The 19931-nt window shown below is 40.1% G+C and overlaps 1 protein-coding gene across 1 annotated transcript in view; it reads left to right on the forward strand.

Moving 5' to 3' along the window:
* The window catches only part of tpk1 (thiamin pyrophosphokinase 1), an 81571-nt gene that overhangs the window by 50112 nt on the left and 11528 nt on the right, over positions 1-19931 (forward strand). The window contains exons 7-8 of the mRNA XM_008299671.1: positions 1305-1451; positions 5719-5827. Coding sequence (XP_008297893.1) covers positions 1305-1451; positions 5719-5827 — 256 coding nt within the window. The remainder of the gene's footprint in view (positions 1-1304; positions 1452-5718; positions 5828-19931) is intronic.

The raw sequence follows: 19931 nt of genomic DNA on the forward strand, positions 1-19931 counted from the left end.
CAGGGACTTTGTATAAGGATATAACTGCTGAGAGCTGTAAATATGGTACTTACTGTAAGTGAACTGCTGGCTCAAAGTTAAGAAGAACCTTATTCCAGCTCTGAGGTTGCAGGAAATGGTGTTAGTATAGGTAATCCACTTAGCTCGTTTGATTTGCTTTTAGCACGTCCACCTCTTAATTCCAGAGACTGATTTTGTTTACCCTCGTTTTAATGGCCCACATTCATTCTTTGATCTGCCACTGATTTTTTATTTTTTATTTTTTTATCTGTTCTCCATCTTGTTTCTTTCTCTAATGTCGGTGTCCTTGCTGCTTGTTCCTTTTAAAGCTTGCTTATCCCAAAGGCTTTTGTTGTTGCACTTGTTTGTTTTCTGCTCCTTTTGTTAAATGATTAAGATTTCTGTATTATATATTTTTTGTTATTGTCAACAAATCGCATAAAAACTCCAAGGGCAATCTTCTCCAGCTTGTCTGTGGGACTAGAGTTCATACAGTGCTCCAAAGCCGATTAAAAATTATTTTTAAAAAGCTCATAATAAATCGTACGTAACAAATAAAGCAAGAAACCACTTGTGGTATATTGTTGTGTTTCTAATGTTTTAAGAACAACTTTAAACCTCTGATATCCAGAGAAATATGATGTTTTGGCTACAAGGGCTGTTTATGTTGGGTGCGTTTAATTCATGTTCATGTTATCAGATGTGTTTCTTCAACTTCGCAAAGGAACTTGTGGTAGTTGACAGGAACTTTGGGATAAAATACTTATCAGCGTCTGCGGTCTTGCATTTATAAAGCTCTTTTTGTGCTATTTATATCTACAAAACGTATATTGACAGATTTTAGCCAAACATTACCAAATTTTACAACTAAAATTTTGTATTTTTCATATTCCACACTCCCTTCTTAAAAAGAGCTACCAAAGTCTTCTAGTTTTCTTTTACTTCTACTTTTTTTTTTCTGAAGAATGCTTTAAAATCGTGTTGTAATTCTATTAAACACATGTATTACACAATTCGTCCATCTACAAAGCTTAAACATTTCCTGATGTATTTATGGATTCATGCATTTTTCCTAAAAGAAGGCTGCCATCCAACAATTAGCAAACTGTTTGTCACAATGTGTATATTTGGATTTTATTTTCTGTCTTTTTTTGTTTTTCCTGCAGCCACCTCTGTCACTTTGCCAAAAACTAATCTCATGGTGCTTTAGTGAAGCAAATAGCAGCATCCTGCCCGATAACCAGACCAATTTATTAAACCACAGCATTATTTGGTGTCTTAATAAACTCTGTTTGTCCTTCCAGGTGGATACGATAGTGACCCTGGGCGGTCTGGCAGGTAGATTTGACCAGACGATGGCATCGGTTGAGACCCTCCACCACGCTCTGTCCATGACTCCGCTCCCCCTGTTGATCATACAGGAAACGAGCTTGGCATATCTACTGAGACCCGTGAGTGGATTGTAAATTTCCCTTTGGGAGTAGGAGAGTCATCTATTCACAGTGTCCATAGACTACTACTGTCATCCCAGCCATCGTTTTCCCGTTAGCTTTCTGTCTGTTGAGCTACAGAGCCAGCTGACCATTGTTTCACATGCATGCAAGAAATACAAGCTAAAAATCCTACATGCATACTGCTGAATAAATTGGTGCATCTATCCTTGAATTTTTAAAATGTCAGTTCCCCAGTATTTCCCTAAAGGTGGACTGTGTCTTTCTTTTATGTTGCACACAAACACCACACACACACAGAGGCAGACCCAGAGCATATTTTCTCCACACAAGACCAAAATCCAGCTCTCCGGCTGTAACATCTACCAGCCCTTCTAATCACCCCTTTGCCCCGTTCTTCTATTCATTTTCCATTCTCGCTCAAAAAAAAATGTTCTTTTCCTCGCTCTGCTTCCACCTTGATTGGAGTGTTGAACACTTTGTTTCTTTGTTAAGTAATCACTTCAAGACACACACAAGCACAGACGCACTCTTCTCTGCTCTTATGGTGCCCCAATTTGCTGTTGTGAATGAGAGAGCGAGACTCTCTTTTGATGCTCCAGAATTGTTTTTTTTCCTCAATGCTAGCCACTTTCTCATGTTTCTCAGTTGATTGAGTTTACAAGTGGGCTGAGCGGCCGCCAATTGGGACCCACGCTGCTCTTTCATAGCCCTTCTTTCTTTCTCTCTCCCCCCCTCCGTGCTGTTTATTTGCGAGGTCTTTGGGACAAACAACTAACTGTCACACTTCCTGATGACACCTTGTAATACCTTAAGTAAACCTCTCCCTCATACACTCTCTCCCTACTTCTTGTCATTATTCCAAAGGCGTGTTGTCATTTGCTGCTTCATACCTCGACACCTCCAATTAATCTTACTTCAGTGAGGGTAAATTAAGCTCGTTTGTCAACGCGGCTCCAATTCGCCAGCGACTGATGAACGCAGACGCCTGTACATGAAGGTGAACGCAACCTTCGAAGGGCCCGGTGCTATTTGTTCAAGTTACATCTGTAATTGAAGTGTTTACAACTTTTGCCAAATATCCTCACCACCCGTATTCCGCACAATCACAGCTTCGTTACGTGCTTTGCTTCGGGATTTGGTGCTACAATCAATACCTACAGAGTCGTTCTGTGCACACACGGAACACATGCGGACGAGAAAAAAATGAAGACCATCTGTTTAGCTAATTTAACAAGTGGAGATTATGCCTTCTGAAAATATGGCCTTAAAACTTACTTAGAAATACATCTTATTAAACCTACACATTTTAGAAACTGAGCAAGATATGCTTCTTAATTAAATCAGGGCATGTCAGAGTCACAAATATGTTCTGACTTAATCAGGGTTGTGTCTGTTTGTTTTAGCTTTTGCCTCCCAAATGAGGTGTCTCAGTATTATTATTCTATCTTTGGGAAATCTGCAGAAGTCATGTGTTTTCTATAGCTGGCTCAGGGCATTGCATAATTCTCATGTCTTTTATTAAATTATGGGTAGGGACACTGTAAGGGTTGCAAGTTTTTTTTTCCCCCTACACGACAAGAAGATGTTTTAATCAGTCTAAGTCCCACGATAGTGCTAAATTTACTCAAATTGAATGTGAAAAAAACACAAAAAAAAAAGAAGTTGCACTGAGTTCATGTTCTTGGTTTGTTTTTCTCCTGCTTTGTGCTCCGTTGAGTCTCGGTCGGAGGGCCAAGCGGAGCCACATTTACTTAAATTAGTATCCCAGCCCCTGAAGATGCTTGAGAAAGCCTGCTCTCTGTGTTGTGGGACGCACAATGCACAACACTGTGTCAGCCCAATCCACGCTATAAATCATCCTCGCGCACGCACGCACACACTCCGGGTCAGAGCTACAAGCTTGTTTACCTGCTGCCCTTTTGAGGAGTGAAACTTGTCAGCGCAGGAGCTGATTTAAATGATAAAGTGTGATGCCTAAAATATGTAACTCACCTCCAACTTGTGTGCTGGAGCAAGTTTGCGTGGCATTCAAATACGAAATAAATATAAACAACAGGTAAAGAACTGGCCTGGTATCGTCTGTTCTGTACTGAAATGAATCACTCAGAGCAACAAATACAGGACTTTTGTTATATTCCAACGTGATGGTTAAATATTTTTGATGCGCTCTGACAGTTTGGTAGTTTTCTGACCTTGCGCATCTGTTTGGTATTTTGGTGCCAAGTGCAAAGTGCACAAGGCATAAGTGGGTGTAGACGAGCGAACAGGTGGGAGATGGAAGACTGTGCGCCGAGAACAGACGTCTCAGAACTATATCTGTCAATCTGCTGCCACTTGGGTGATTTTATCAGCAAAAGCCAACTAAATACTCAAATATGCGGCAATGACTGAATAAAGCCCAAAATGTAAATAAACACTTTTAATTAGTTGCTGCCGAGCCAGCGGATGAACGCAAATGCGCACAGAAACATTGTATTTATTTTGGTTGAAGTAGAAACGTTGGTAAAGCCTTCTGCATTGATCTATAAATTATTATAAGTGATTCTTACAGTAGCTGTTGTCCACAGCTGCTTGATGCTGCATCCAAAGCTTCTCATTCACCTCATTAAATCCTTGCAGCCATCTGAAAGGCAGCAAGATAAATATGTTGAAAAATCGGCACCGTCTGATTTGAGAAAGGCGAATTATGCAACGCAACCTCGATCAATACTACACGCATCAGACAGATCTGAGCACCAGAGTTCTGCTGCTTCACATTTGCATTTTACATGGTTCAAATATTTGCCCTTTTTTAATATTTCTTTTTCCAAATTCTCTATCATTGCTATGCAGATATGCTTGTGGCGAGCTTGTTTTTACAGCAAGATTTTCAGCTAAAACCAAATGATGGTAGATTCAACACAAAGGGAATCTGAAAACACTCTTAGCATATCAGTAATATACAGTAACATCATCAGCGTGTTTGCTGTGCTTCATACAAGCCACTCCTGCATATGTGTGCACTCGTGTAGGTACATGTGCATTAGCTCTCTTTTTTCCCCTCTGTTCTTCTTACACTGTGTCACTCTGACACATTTACACAAAGACAGCGTGTTTATGTATAGAAAACAACCTCGGGGTTGTTTCTTGAACACCAACATCTCCAAAGCTTAGAATTTTCCCACCATTCCTTCCCTCTGGCCCTGAACCTCCAGGAAGCCAAGCAAAAGAGAACTCGACTTTAAACATGTCACATTTTAAAGGTTTCAAACTCTCACTTGTGTGTGTTTGTGTGTATTTGCTGCGTTTGTCTGTATGATTCTTTCAGATGATTGATGTAGGTTGAGGCTGTCAACATTTTTATTTTTTTTTTGTCTTTGTATTTCAGCATGAGCTAACGTACCAGAAGATATTCAAAATGTTTGTCTTGTAATTATTAAATATCAGGGCTTTTTGCTTTATGCAGCCACAGCGCTTCCTCACCAAGTACATGTGTTTGTGCTGTAATGAGACCGTGGCGTTTCTTTGTGTCGTCCTTTTTTTTTTTCTGTACACTATGAATGAGAGAAACTTTGTTTTGACCTTTTTATGTTCCAGGCTTTATTATAACCGCTGCATTCAGAGCAAAGTCATTATTCAGCCTGAAGAGTTGGACACTGCCTTCCACCTACACTGTAATTCTCTTGCTTTTTTGTCTCCTAGTCCTACTTTCTCAAAGGGATGCTGTGACATTTTGTAGTTTTGTTCATGTTTATTCTTTTTGTAGAGCACTTTATGAAATGTCACTCCTCTCAGAAACTTTTCTTCATCTATCTTTCAGACACCACTGGGAGATACACGTTAACCCTGCCAACTGTTCTCCAGATATATATTGTTCCCTCTAAAACCTTAAAATACATTACGGTATTCACTGCCTCTTAACTTCAAGTGAAGTATTCATAACTGTACTTTTTTTTTTTAAGTTTGAAGCTGGTTTTTAGTACAGTTATGGGTGTCAGTACAAAAATCTTTTGACTCCTCATAACACGCTTTAAAATGGACCATAATTCAAAATGGCAAGGTCTTCTTTTTAAGCGTTGGTAGGAACTGAAAATGGGCTGCAGCTTTGACAAGAGCAATAATTTATTTTAATGAGCCCTGCGTGGAGAAGCTTCTCAGTTGGGGCTGAAAAAGTTGAAGAAGTCTCGCCCCGCGCTTGTTTTCTCATTGTTTTCATACACATCCGTATACGTATACACGCAGATGAATACTAATCCGTTGTCACATTCATGCTGTGTGCCAGCAGGGCAGCCACAGACTGGAGGTGAACACGGGTCTGGAGGGAGACTGGTGCAGCCTCATTCCTGTAGGAGGGCCCTGCCAAACAACTACGACCGGCCTGAAATGGAACCTGAGTGAGTCCCTTGTTGTTTATTTCTGTTTTATTATTATTATTATTAGCCTTTGAATCATGCTTCACAGCAAGTAATTAGTCTCCGGCTTCGCTTGCTGCTAAACTTTGCAGGCTCAGTAGAACGTATCGTGGTAGATAACAAGTCTACAGTGGATGAGAAAAAAAAAGATGTTGGTATTTTTTTGCAGAGGGTGGAAGACTACAGAGGGGCTTCAGCTCCGAGTGTTGAATTCTCCATTCGCAGTAAAAGAAGAAACACACACACAAGCATAATAAGATACAGCAAAGCACATGCGCTTAGTTTGCTTCGGTTGAAATTAGGCTTAAACAAGTTTCATATTGAAGACACGTAGCATGTCACAAAGAGCTTTCAGTATTCTTCAGCTTTTAGCGAAAATCGAATCAGACACTTATCTGAGCGACCCCTGTGTTCGTACCCCCACTCCAACCCTCGTGGCCAGCTGTGTTCTTAATGAGTTGGCACAGACCAAACTGCCATCCGTACGAGGGAAACCTGGACCTTCTGTCAGCGGGGGTTGCATAATGTGTCTGCTTTTGCGGTGGGCATCCGCTGCACGTTTTTCCAGGAATCTATACACTCGAGTGAGCACGCTTATGTGGCCGTGCTTGTTTGAACATGTCTCCATGAGTGTTTGAATATGCCCGTGTCTGGTTGTGCTTCTCCAGCTCCTGTTTATTAACTTGTGGTTTGTGTGTGTTTTTGTTTTTTGATCAGCTACAGTGTGTTGTATATTTACTCAGCGCACCTGTGAGGTGGCCTTCTGAATGGTAATGAGAGGGACTTTATACATGAGAGTCCTATGCAGATTAGCCAGTGATAACAAGATGCATAATTAACCGCATGCATATTTAGAAGGCTACAAGTAATGATTCCCCTGTGAGGTCGAAAGGAAGAAGCAGAATATGAAGCAAAAAATTAGGAATTTCTGTTTTTTATTCCTACCGCTGCTCGTATAACTGTTTATATAGTAAGTGTGTATCATGTAATACTCTTTTTCTCTGGTTTGTGCGTTTGTATTTACTGTCTAAATTTGTGTCTGTACAGGGTTTTCGATGCAACTTGCTTGCTTGGGGAAGCCCAAGTCAGAGCAGCGGCATTCTCGGGTGACACTGAGGCTCTTTAGAAGTTGAAATGATACCCCACACTTGAGTTCAAAGCATTTCTGTGATGAAAAATATATGATCTTTCTATAAAGAAAGAGTTTTAGGCTGTCAGCCATTACAGCCTGTCTGGCCCAAAGGAGACTCTTTTTTTTTTTTTTTTTTCATCCAGAGGTTTTTTTTTTTTTTACTCGTGCTTTAAAGAATAAAAATCTGCAGCGGTTCATGTTGTTTTGATCCGCAGCGTAAATTTAGTCAGCTATTGAGCAAACATTTTTTTTCCTGGTTATTGTACTCCAGGGGAATGTGCAAGATGAGCTGAAAAACCCTTGCCCCTAGTTAATTATATCATATGTTCACTTTTTGTTGGTTTATCAATAATTTATCTTGTTGTGAAATCAGATCAGACGCAGTACACATCAATGCTCAGAAAGTTGAGCGCTGGATACCTCAAAGCCTTTAGAAAACACATTGCCAGATAGCAGCGGGAGTAACAGGGGAAGTGTGCTTTTGTTTTTATTTGCTCAACTGACCCTTTAAGACACGAAGGGCCAGGCTGAGACACCGTGTCAACTACACGGGAACCTAGGAGCGCATGGGTCGATGCCCCGTGGTACCGGGAGGAAAAACATACAGCTGTCAGCACAGTCAGCTCCTGAAGGTCATGACAGAAGCAATCTGCTCCGTGATTTCTGCAGGAAATTTGCAGATAATCGGTGGTCAGCTGAGGTATAGTAGTTCACATACACTGGTGCTTTGCTTTAGCACATTTTTGTTTGGTGTTCAGTGTAAGGCATTACTCTCCAGATGATGGAAACTTCACAGCACTGGAAAGAGGCAGCACATCCAGTTAATAAGAATAAGACAAAAACACGAGCAGTTATGCATATAGCCACAAATAAGTAAGGAGGTTGTCCTGCCAGGGGTGTTGTCAGTTTTTGATCAATTTTGTTAGAAAACATAAGAACCACTTTGCATTTACTCCATAATGCACACAGTAAGCATATGTTAAACTGACTAATTTGGTTTATTTTTAGTTACATTACATTTACGCAATTTGACTGTCAACATAGTCAAGCAACTGAGTAGCATGTTAGCTTTTTACAACTTCCTGGCACATAGTGCAGTCTGTATGAAATACTCTGCAAAAAATGCAAATTTTCAACATATACAAGTCAAATATTGGACTCAGGAAAAAATGGAAGGAGTTTGCAAACACATTAGAGATCACAGAGGTTTGCATTGGAATGAATGGAGTACAGGTTGACTCACCTGCACATACGCATAGTTTTGTAAAAACAAAGCAGAAAATCTGTTAGTTTTTTGGGGTTTTTATGTAAGTACGTAAGTAGTGGTGGTGGTGGAGAGAATGGTTCTTGTCAGGAGAGTAGAAGCTCATATAAGCAGCAGTTAGCTCTCATATTTTTTTCTGTGTAAATTTCTTTTGATACATTAAAGAAAGCATACCTATAAACAATGACAGCACCCTGACCACATTGAACTGGCATTTTGTGTCTCTTTTTGTGCTAATTCCAACACATGAATGCCTTAATAATTTAAAACACATATATACGTAAAATATTTTAATATAAATGTAAATGGTATTATAAATCTGCCTCATTCTCTCACTGTCTATAAACTGTAATTGTACTTAAAACATGTTCATTTTTAACTTCTGAACTTGTAATAACAGAGGTTGAAACTTTATTACCCCTCCAAGGTGAGAACCTAAGCAGAAGTGTGTTTTCACTGCTGTTTGTCAGCACGATTTCGTAAAAACTACCAGAACGAAACTTACCAGAGAGGTGAAGCACTTCTGGTTCACTTTAATAAAACTTGAGGAGCATTGTTGCGAAGGCCTGCGCTTTTTAAAATGTTGTTTTGTTTCCCATCACCTGGAATTGCAGTAGAAATACGACGAGTGCAGCGGCTTTGCATAGAAACTTCCTCAGAGTCATTAGCCTGTTGCGCAGTGAGGGAGAGAGCAGAAACAGCCATCTGCAACATCACCAAGGCAGAGGAGAAAGCCTTTGGATTGCTGTGGCTCAAGAGAGTCTTTGTTGAGACTGCTGTCTAATAAAAGGACTGCACTGCGGTAATGATACTAAAGGAGGGGTGTGCACTACTAAATAATGAAGCGACTGCAGTGTACTAAATGTAACAATGCATGGAGGGGGGTACGATATTATGATGAAGTGACTTTAATAATTGGTATATGTTGTGCACAGCGTCGTGAATATAGTGTCTTGCGGAGAGCGGCGGCTGAACAGATAGATGGGACTTACTTGGCATTATTCTGCTATATGTAGCACTGCTCTCACTCACATTCCTAGCTGTTGTAATTTACACTGTCTCTCACTATCATTTCCTTTTTTCACTCTGTTCTACCCCTTTACCTAATGATTTGCTCTCTCCGTCTCTCACTATCTCTTCCCTCTCATTACTAGATGCCGTGACAGCTGTGCTGCTTATCACCTTCTGTACATTACATTAATTTTCAGCAAATCTCCCCCAGGAAACTGTCAGTAAATAGTGTCACTATGTATATGCACATACGGTTGTGTTGGTTGCGTCTGAGTATCTATACATATGAGCTCGCGGTCATGCATTTGTGTGTATATGAGGATGGGTTGTGAGGTTTGGACAGCAGCTCAAGGCAATTTTCCTTAATGATATCATGTCCGGTGAACAATTTTTAAAATTCATGTTCATGTGTCACATGCACGCACACTGTTTTGCAACAAGCCCTTCCAGTTTTGTGTGATAAGTAGACAGGCACGGAACCACAGCTTCCCACATTTTGGTCATCAACCCACCGAAGGCACAGCCCCTTTGTCTCACATATTCTGACAAATGATGTACGCGGGTTGTTTTTTTGGTAGTTTTTTGCTAATGTGATGATAAATACCTGGTTAAACTGAATATTCCCTCAACACATAGGTATTTTGTGATCATAGTATTTCTCCATATTATTTGCATTCATTGGGTGAGGAAAATTAAGTTGACAAAGGTAATAAAGTAATTCTGATTTGCTAATTATTTTGCTAATTATACTGATTAATTGCTCAGATTATACAAATTACTTCCTCAAAATGGTTGCCAGCAATAAACATATTTAATCAGGAAAAGCTTTGAGGTTGCACAAATCTTGCTATCTTTCAACAAACTTATAAATTGATAAAGGCATGTGTGTACATAGTTACACCTGGTCGTGTCTTATAGTTTTTCTTTGATAGAAATGTTTAGGTACAAATAATTCTCCAACTGCTTCTGTTTTGTCTTTCTCACCTACAGCATTAAGCTAAGTTCACATACAAGTCTACTAGAAGATGAGGAACATCGTAGAATTTTCTGTATTTCTATTCAGGAGATGCAGCAGTTAACACCTGCCCAATCCGGTAAATATTAATAAGGCAGCACTGCATCTGATAAACCAGCAAAGGCTCAATTTAATAAGAGTTTGAGCGGCAAAGACGACGCCGCTCTTAAATATAAAAGTGCTGCTCGCAAAATGGTGTGGTGAGGTGAACTATAAAGAGGTTGTGGTAGGAGGAGAGATAAACAGAAAGATGACAGGGTAGGAGTGGCTGAGTCACAAGAAAAATGAGAAGATAAAAGACGGATATGGGGAAAGAAGTAAGAGCAGGGTGGAAAAAAAAAAAACACACGCACACGTTATGATGGGATGACATATGAGAGGGAGAGAAAGAGACCTGCCAGGCGTCTCGTTCATTTGATGTCTGAGCATGCCAACACATCCGGAAATGTCAGATTATGGAAACTGTTGAGAAGTGTGTAGGAGCTTTTAACAGCAGCTTGCATTTATGCACACACACACACACACACACACACACATACACAGAGATGGGCACGTATAAGCTCAGCTGTAATGTAGTCAGTTTGCAATAAAAGTGCTCTTTGCGTTTTTTTCTTTTTCACAAGAAGTTCTCGTTCCCTGATTCCCTCATCTAATCCTCCTCCTTTGTGCTCCTTCTTTTATTGTTTCAGTTATTTGATATCAGATTACAGAAGGTACCACAGGTAAGGTGTTTTTTGTAGTACAGTAAGTTTGCACAGCGGTATTCAGTTTCTTTCTCCAGGATGTTTCTTTGTGGCAGATGCTTGCCAATCTGCTGAAAAAAAAAAGAGAAAAAGAAAAAAACAACCTGCTTCATCCTGTGTGTCTCGGTTTCATCATTTTCTGACTCGCTGTTATTCCGCCCGTCTCCGGTGAGACTTTTGACAAGCTCCCCAACAGATGCAATGTACGTTTATCATGAGTAAATGATGAGTAAATTCAAGCTATCCATCTAGAATTTGCATCCATGCTCTGTGATTGGTTGCAGGTCTGGCCCTGCTTAGATATGACAGGGAGAACAAATAACAATTATATCAAAGATGAGGATGTTCGCGTACACTGTGATGCCTCTCAACCGGGAAATAAGCTTCGTCAAACTTACAAATTTGAAAATGATTGGAGTATATATTTATGTGGGCTGGTATTTTTATTTTTTTTTTTCATTTCCTTATAACCTAATAGGGTTATTGGCACACACACACACTTAAATAAAAAAAAGAAAACAGAGTCAGACTTGTGCAAAATACACAGGGAAGTCACATTTGAAAAGTTGACATTCCCTCTTATGGACAGCAACCGCTCAATCGAAAATAACAGGCCCCAACGTGGAAACTCAAAGCAACACATTTTACAGAGGCCATAAATTTATTCACATAAGGTGTTTTCTTGAATCTTTTCTTTTTTTCTACGTATGCCCCGACCAGGCATCCACCCTCTTTCAAACGAGACAATTGAGACAAATGAGACGATTACTTGCAGGCGAGGATGCTGTCATTTTTATGCTGCCCCTCCTGCCTCGGAGTGACTGTGGCGGCAGTTTGCTTGTGGCCTGTGACATCTGCCTGGACATGCTTCAGGGCTTCTGTTTGTGACTCTGCCGCAGAGCTGTGATTTGAAGCTCTCTCTCTCCAGGCCTTTATCCGGCAACCTGGAGGTGGTGTCACCGACCGGCTCAAAGAAAGTGACAAGCAGGGATTCCTTGCAGGACGTTTAATTAAATGAAATCAAATGCATTCAAATGAACTAACACAAACCGCAGGAAGCTGACATTGCAGGTGGATGTGTGTCGTGTGTGCTGTGGAGTTGTTGAAGGCCTTAACAGAAAAGATGGTTGATACCAGGTAGAGAGAAGACAGACGGAGCGCTTGTCTCATTTCTCAGGTTGTACATGTGCATTTCCTTTCCTTGACTCTGTGTCTTAGTGCCTCCCTGAGATGCTAGCGGAGGCGAGAAAGAAAGAGGAGTCAAGGCAGTGGGCATTCCACAAAATGAGGCATCCTTGCTTTGAGCCATCATTTTAAAGTATCATCAATAGGATATGGCATACGGCGCAGCTGCATCATCGGTCCAGTGTTTTGTTATAACCTACCATTGTATTTTACGATCTCTGTCAGATGAGCATTACAGCGTTCTTTGACAGCTTTCACCAAATACTGCATACACATATTTGTCAGTCACACAATACAGTTTGTTTGCTTTGTGCAATGTCCCTTTTTTTATACGCCACGAATGCAGAAAAGACTTCCACAAAGGATACAGCGACGACACACCCGTGCATCCTCGCTAGCAGCTTTTCCAGCGAGCCTTCCCCTCTCCTCTCTCATCTATCGCCGAGATGCATTTTCGGAATAGAGACATCATTCAAGATTGCATGCTAAGATACATTTCTGGGTCACAGGCGGGAGGACAGAGGAGACTAGGTGGCTCAAAATAGACGAATGAGAGGAGCCGAGAGTGAACGTTAATGTCGGCTTTTACTGCCCAGAAGACGCAGGTGAGCTGCATTAGCCAGTGACCCTCCCGTGTCCACCAGTTGGCCTTTAAGGTGGGATAGGACTGCCTTGACATCTGGAACAAACCTGATATAAGTCATAACAGTACAAGAGAATATCAGTGGACTTGGAAATAGCCCCGCTGTATTACAATGCTATCACATTCTACTACCATTACTACTTCCAATGACCCCCACCCATCTTGGCAGAGCTGATTTCTCCTAGCAGCAGTCTTATATTCAGGAGTAAATTCAGGTCAAGGAAAGTCCTCGTAAACCAAAAGAAATGTGGTGAATTGGCAGACACTGGACATGGTTTCTAAACTTGCAGATCATTTTCTAAAACAGCGATGAGTATTATCAGCAGGGAATAAAATTCGACCTCTGACCTTTAAGTATTAATCTAGTGAGGCACTCTCCACTCTCCTACTGATGACCGCTTCTCTGCAGAGAAAACATGTGAATCATAGATCAAACAGGTCACTTCTTTGAAGAGGCAGATTTTACTTGTCATCCACTCCTTCTAGAAGATTTTTTTTTTTTTCTTTAAGCTTATTCTTCTCTCTTTGCTCATTTTAGCTCTCCTATTCTGCTTCTTTTCTGCAGTCTTGCACATTTTCACCAGAAGTCCCTGGGTTTGTTTGTTCAAATTGTCCTTATTCAAAATGTCAAGCAGTGCATCTGTTCTTTCTTTGAACCAAATAATACAACGACCATCTGTGGGAGCCGTCTTGATGTTTGTTTTTAGCTCCATGTGCTTATTCCATCTGCACAAAATTTAGTCCCAAGATTTATAACTGTAAATGTAAAACATGAAGTGCTCCTAAAGGGGCTCTAAAAGTTCACGTCAAACATTTCAGCTATGACCTCAAAATGAACCGCGCATAGTGTGACATTGAACTGTGTTTTGCTTGATCATATATGCACAGAAAAGTGTTTAGTTCTCACAAGTTGGTGAAAGTGTGAAACACCTAGAAGGTAGAGCTTTTCAGGTCTTGTGCACTAAGACTTAGGATTCGACCAACCAGGCTGCTTTTAATGATACCATTAGTTGTATGCAAAGATGAAAGTGCAGTCCATTACTGCTTCTGTTTACTGCTGAAGTCCAAGATTTAAGAAAGAAGAAAAGATCCAATGTGTGATGCAAACTTAAAGTAACCAAAAACCCTCTGGGTCTTGTGTGGTCTCTGTGGATCAGGTTTGTCACGGCAGATCCCGTGGATGCTCAATCTGGTTAGGATCTGGAAAGTTTAGTGGCTGAGTTGTCAACGGTCTGGGGTCTTTGTTATGCTCCTCATACCATTCCCGAGCAGTCTGTGAGATGCAGCAGGGTGCATTGTCCTGCTAAGTGGGGCTGCCGATGTCAGGTAGTGCCGTTGCCATGGTGGCATGTGTTTGGTCTACAGCAATATTTAAGTGTATGGTACCTGGTAAAGTAACATCCACGTGCAAGGACCCAAGATTTTCCAGCGAACATTTCAAAATTGCAAGATGATCAATGTTGTACATGTCACTTGTTCGTAGTTTTAATGCTGTGGTTGAAAGTTGAATCATCACAATTTTGTCAATGTCGACAAAAACTGAAAATGCTTTGTAAAAGGAGAATTGTGTGTTGGATTGCATTCGGTTTCATAGTTGTAGTGAAATAACCAGAGACTGTACATATCATGACCAAGTCTTGCAATATGTTGCACTTTCTTACAGAGTTATATATTTGTAACATAAGCAATGGCAGACTCCGACTAAGACTTTTTTTTATTTTTTTATTTTTCTCATATCCTTTTCTAAGCTCAAGCTGTGTTGCTGATACCCGCAATTACGCAAACTAAGGATGAGTACTGTGCACTTTTTATTGGTCATGGCCAGGCACCCATACTAAGCATAAACACATACACACAGAGCAACTTCTCATTGGCCAACCTTCAATTGTTGATGGTGCTGCCTCCAGCAATACTATGAGACCCCTGCCAATTTATTTGCATTAAATAGCCGTAACCTCTATTTTCTTCCACTCATTTGCATCGCTGTAGTGCATTCCTTTGCCCTTGCTCTACCCCGCAGAAAATGAGTGGCAGTGGACCGCCCACAACAAATAACCACTGTAACATTAATCTGACATGGAGGGTTGTCATTGAGTCTCCACAGCCATGAAAGCAGGAGAGGAGTTACCCACTGGAAACCACTGACACGCTCAGCTCGAGCAACAGCAACCTTGACACCACACTGTGTTTGCGCGTGTGTCCGTGCTCAAACACAGCATTATTCTTGCAGCTATTTGGAGATCGGGGTATGCTCTGCACTCTCTCTAGCATTATGGATTTATTTACACTGATTATAATGTTTAGCTGTTTTTTGGCATTAAATCTTGCAGAGCTGAAATTATATTCAGCCTGGCCTCATAAACACACCGATATTGCATATTGAAGTCACTGAGCACCATAGTTGGGATGTTAATGACTTGTTTTGTTTACTACGTTTTTCCATCCCCGTTTAGTTGAAATGAGAAACAACCGTGGCAAAACCCATGAAGTCAAGGTTATTATGTTCCTTGACACACACTTGCACGTCGCTACATTCTTCTTTTTTTTTCTCTTGCCACCTGTGCATGAACTTGACCAGACACAAGCGCAGATGCAATAACCACACAGAAAATGAGAGCTATTACTTTGTGCAAGCAATTAAAGGACCAGTGTGAAAGATTTAGTGGCATTGTGAGGTTGCAGACAGTAACCCATTGAATACCCCTCTATTTCAAAGTGTGTATGAGAGCCTACGGTCTTCAAGATTAAAACACAAAAGGCCCTCTCTAGTGGCAGTGTGAGGCAGTGTTTGGTTAGTCTGCTCGGGGCTACTAAACAAACTTGGCAGCGCAACATGGTGGTCTCTGTGGTAAAGGATTCGCTTAAGGGCTCATTCTAAGCTGACGAAAACACAATGGTTCATAGTTAAAGGTGATTATACAATAATGAAAACATTATTACTGCAACCATATTCCATTTATGCTAATTGTTCCTCCTAAATCCCACATACCGATCTGTTACTATACCTTATTCTAATGCCAAATATGCAAATACACAGATTAAAGATAACATGATAAGGGGAGTTCATTCCAAACATGACAGTAAGGAGATATTCATATATTTAACCCACTAAAGCTAAATGTTGTATTTATAATACAGCTATTTTATCAGACAAATTAACCCTGTTTTAATGAGCCACTAACAATCAAATGCATCTCATAAAAGTAAAGCTAATTGGTATGTGTTTATGCACAGTATATGTTTGTAAAAAACTGTCCTACATTAGGATATAATGATATTTGCTCTTTGAGAGGTTTAAGTTCATGTTTTCCCTTCATTTGAAGAAAATTGAGTCATTATGCTGAGGTTGATCCTTGTTAAAAGACAGTAGGCGTGGGTGGATGATGGAGGGATTGGGGGGTTCCATGTAGGTAAGCTTTGATAATGTTGCAGCTCAGAAGCACGGATCTGTGGATACTATTTAGATGAGGATGCACAGTAATAGGCAATCTGGAGTGAAACTATTTTTTAAGCCTGAACATTTTAGAAGGTTCGGTCTTGGCTTAATTTTGCGTTTTCTCCTTTTACCTCAGCTTTCATGGGTGATCCTTTTGTAGAGTTGTCATATCAATGATATGAAGGCTACTTGGGGAGATCAACCTTTTCTTGGCAGGCATTAAAATGCTTAAAGCTTCAAGCATTCATTACCTCCACTAAGGAGGTTCTGAATGAATATATATTATGAGGATTATCGGCCATGGCAGAGCTCTGCCCTCTCTGAGTGCCCTTCTGGTTTATAAAAAGTAGTCAAGCCAAACAGACACATACACTGCGAATGAAATCTATGAGAAAAATTGATTTGAGAAGATAAATTGCTGCTTTAAAGCCTGCATGCAGTTTAAATGGCTGACACATTAAATCGGTTGTCTCCATCCTGAGGCAATGTCTTCGAACAGCTTTTATGGCTAGTGTATGTTTAAAGTCAAAATTACATTTTTTGAAGTCCAGACAGTCATATAATCTTTGACATTTCAGTCACCTAGGGATTGTTACAGACACACAAAGCTTCTTATTTTTTGACGTTATGATTTTGGAACTTATATCCACATAATGTTTTGTCATACTGCTACTCAAAAAATATAAAGTTTGCAAAGGTGTCAGGTGTTTTTTTTCTTTAGTTTCAGTTCTGCTAATGTTCACAAGTCAGGACTTTAATACTATTTGATTGACATACATACAATGTCTTAATTAAGATTGCCACAGTTGAAGTCAGAGGCCACGTCTGGCACATTACATTGTTCCTAAAGGCATAATTTGGGCTTTTGAAACAAGTAAGCACTTAATCTCAACACATACACAAATATATCTCGAGTGGGTTTGAGATACAATGTGGAGCTCAGTCAAAACCATGGCAGATGACATGCCTCAGGGTTTACGCTTTGTCTTTAAACCCTCATTTCCCATTCTGCTTCTCGTTGGTTGCCGTCTATTGTGTTCCTTAAGAAATAAATAGGGGTCAAGAGGTATTGTCAGTGAATGAACGCTCTCCAAATGCGCATTTGGAGGATGTTTAAATCACCACAAAAACTTAATTCCAATGAGTTAAAAGCAAAGCCCTCATGGATGATTATGGTTGCTAAGGTCAGTGACACAGTGGGTCTCCATCTGTGACTGACTGAATATTATCTTCTATGTGTGTGTGTGTGTGTGCGCGTTATGTGCCGGCTGTGCAGAAAACCTCCTTAGTCATTTCTTTGTGACTCAGCCCTCTCCCATCTGACAGCTTAATATTAAAAAGCCTTCATCCTGCAGCAACACAGTCTGAGTTATGGCTTCTGGCATGGTGTGTGCGTGTGATTGTGTGTGTTAAAACCTGCTTCGTCATGATGTTTTTGGCTTAGCGTGGATCATAATGAACAACGAATTTGAATAGCTGTCATCCACAAACGAACTCTTCCCTGCAATACCGTGTGGGTGGGCGGGTGGGTATGAATGTATCTTTTATATGCTTGTGTTTTGTATTAGGGTGCGTGCGTGTGTGCGTGTGCGCGCTTCATTGTGTTCTTGTTTGTGTAAGTATACGGATATGTGTGTGTGTGTGTGTGTGTGCGCGCATACATGCGTGTGTGTGCTTTGCATGTGACAAAAAGCGAAGGAAACTTCTGTGGACAATAAACAATGGCTGTCAGCCCGGTGATGACAAAACAGCTGAGGAAGCTTCCTACTGTAAGGTTTCCATTCAGCTTGATATGCAAATAAGCTACTAGTATTCAGCAAACACCGGTTCCTTATAACTTCGTATCATCAGGCTCATGCATATTCACACACGCAGAGCTGGGCAGTAAATCAACATAAATTCAATACTGTGACATATAATTCAGTAGAATCTTGGATTTGGTTTTTGTAATCTCAAGGTTTAGTTCAGTTAATCCTAAGATTTATCTTTAACAGTATGTTGTTTTTTTCCAGGCCTTTGAAGTCATAATTAAGACTTTAGTCCTGCTTGATTCGTTTTTTTGATATAGACACAAGCGTTTTGTTCCAAATTCCACATCTTTTGACAACAAAGTTGCTTTAACAGGTACGGCACGGTGACATACAGTCATGAAAAACATTATCAGACCACCCTTGTTTTTTTCAATTTCTTGTTCATTTTAATCCATGGTACAACTAAAGGTACATTTGTTTGGACACAGATAATGATAACAACAAAAATCGCTCATAAGAGTTTAATTTAAGAGCTTATATCTAGCCATTTTCCATGGATTTCTTGATAATAACCAAAATCACTTAAGTTATTACATAGCTATGGCATTGTACTGCCAAAAACAGTGCTTTTAGGCATTCCAGTGCCAAGATGGCTGCCTTTGTGGTTTCACATAATTATTTTGTTTTTGGCATTATGGGAGAACTTCTTGAGTTGTGCTACGGCTTGAATATAAGCAGGAAGCCACTCTAGGCCTTTGCATGTACAGTGCTGCTTATGACATGAAATGGCCTCTTATATACCCTGGGAATACAGTTAAGCTTAATCATGTCCAATAGGTAACAAAGTGTTATGTAATCAGCTGCATCTTTTGTCGTGTTCATTATATTCCTCAGGTAATATACCTTAAGTGGTACCGGGCATTAAAATGAACAAGAAATTGAAGAAAACAAGGGTGGAATCATATTTTTTTCCATGACTGTATATTAATTGCATATTTAGCAACTTTCTCAAAAAACTGTCAAATTGTATGATTGCAACATAATGTTATAATGATGTTGTTCGATTTAAAAACAAATGATTAAAAACCAACAAAGACCGTGAACTCATATTCAGGTGTTGGATCTGAGCTACGTTTAGTCATTGCTCAGAACCCAATGCATAATTATAGCAGAGTCATGCGTATGAGAGACACTTGAAGCATACGCTGTGGTTTGGATTTATACATGTAGAGTGCAAGTGAAATGTGTTACATACCAGTGGAATCTAATAAACACATGGAAATACATTTAATATCATTCAAATTTGAATATTTTTCCTCCATACATGTTTTGTCTGTTGGAGCTTTCTGAAATTAATTCAGCACTACATCATGCTATATATATATGCATATATTGTGTAAATTATATATTGCATGCTGCGTATACAGTACATCTCACATGCAGACATATGGTATAAAACAGCAACTATGTATGTACATGTGTGTCAAGTGTACACAGAGAAACACATTCGTCCACACAACTTGAACATCCTTATGCATTTCTTTCCATCTTGCTCTCTCTGTCTTTCTGGTCTTTAGTCCTTCCTTAAATGTAACACGCACATAAAGCTTTACACTATTCTAAGGACAGAGAAACGCTGCATTTAAAAGGTCATCAGAAAGGTAAAAGATCTTCAAATGACCCACCAGGTGGTGTTTCTTAACTCTGTGTCCTAGCTCTGCACCACGAGACACACACACACACACACACACAGGGACACAGTCAACATTTCAAGGCGCCAGCACCTGTGAACACACACCTAAAACCCATAAACTAGCTCAACATGAGGCGCACAGACACATATGCACAAATCCAACCCGGGCAGGTGCTGAGTTTGATAAAAAACAAACACATGAACACAGATGGA

Source organism: Stegastes partitus, unplaced genomic scaffold, assembly GCF_000690725.1.
Source record: "Stegastes partitus isolate 25-593 unplaced genomic scaffold, Stegastes_partitus-1.0.2 Scaffold1445, whole genome shotgun sequence".
Classification (NCBI taxonomy): domain Eukaryota; kingdom Metazoa; phylum Chordata; class Actinopteri; family Pomacentridae; genus Stegastes; species Stegastes partitus.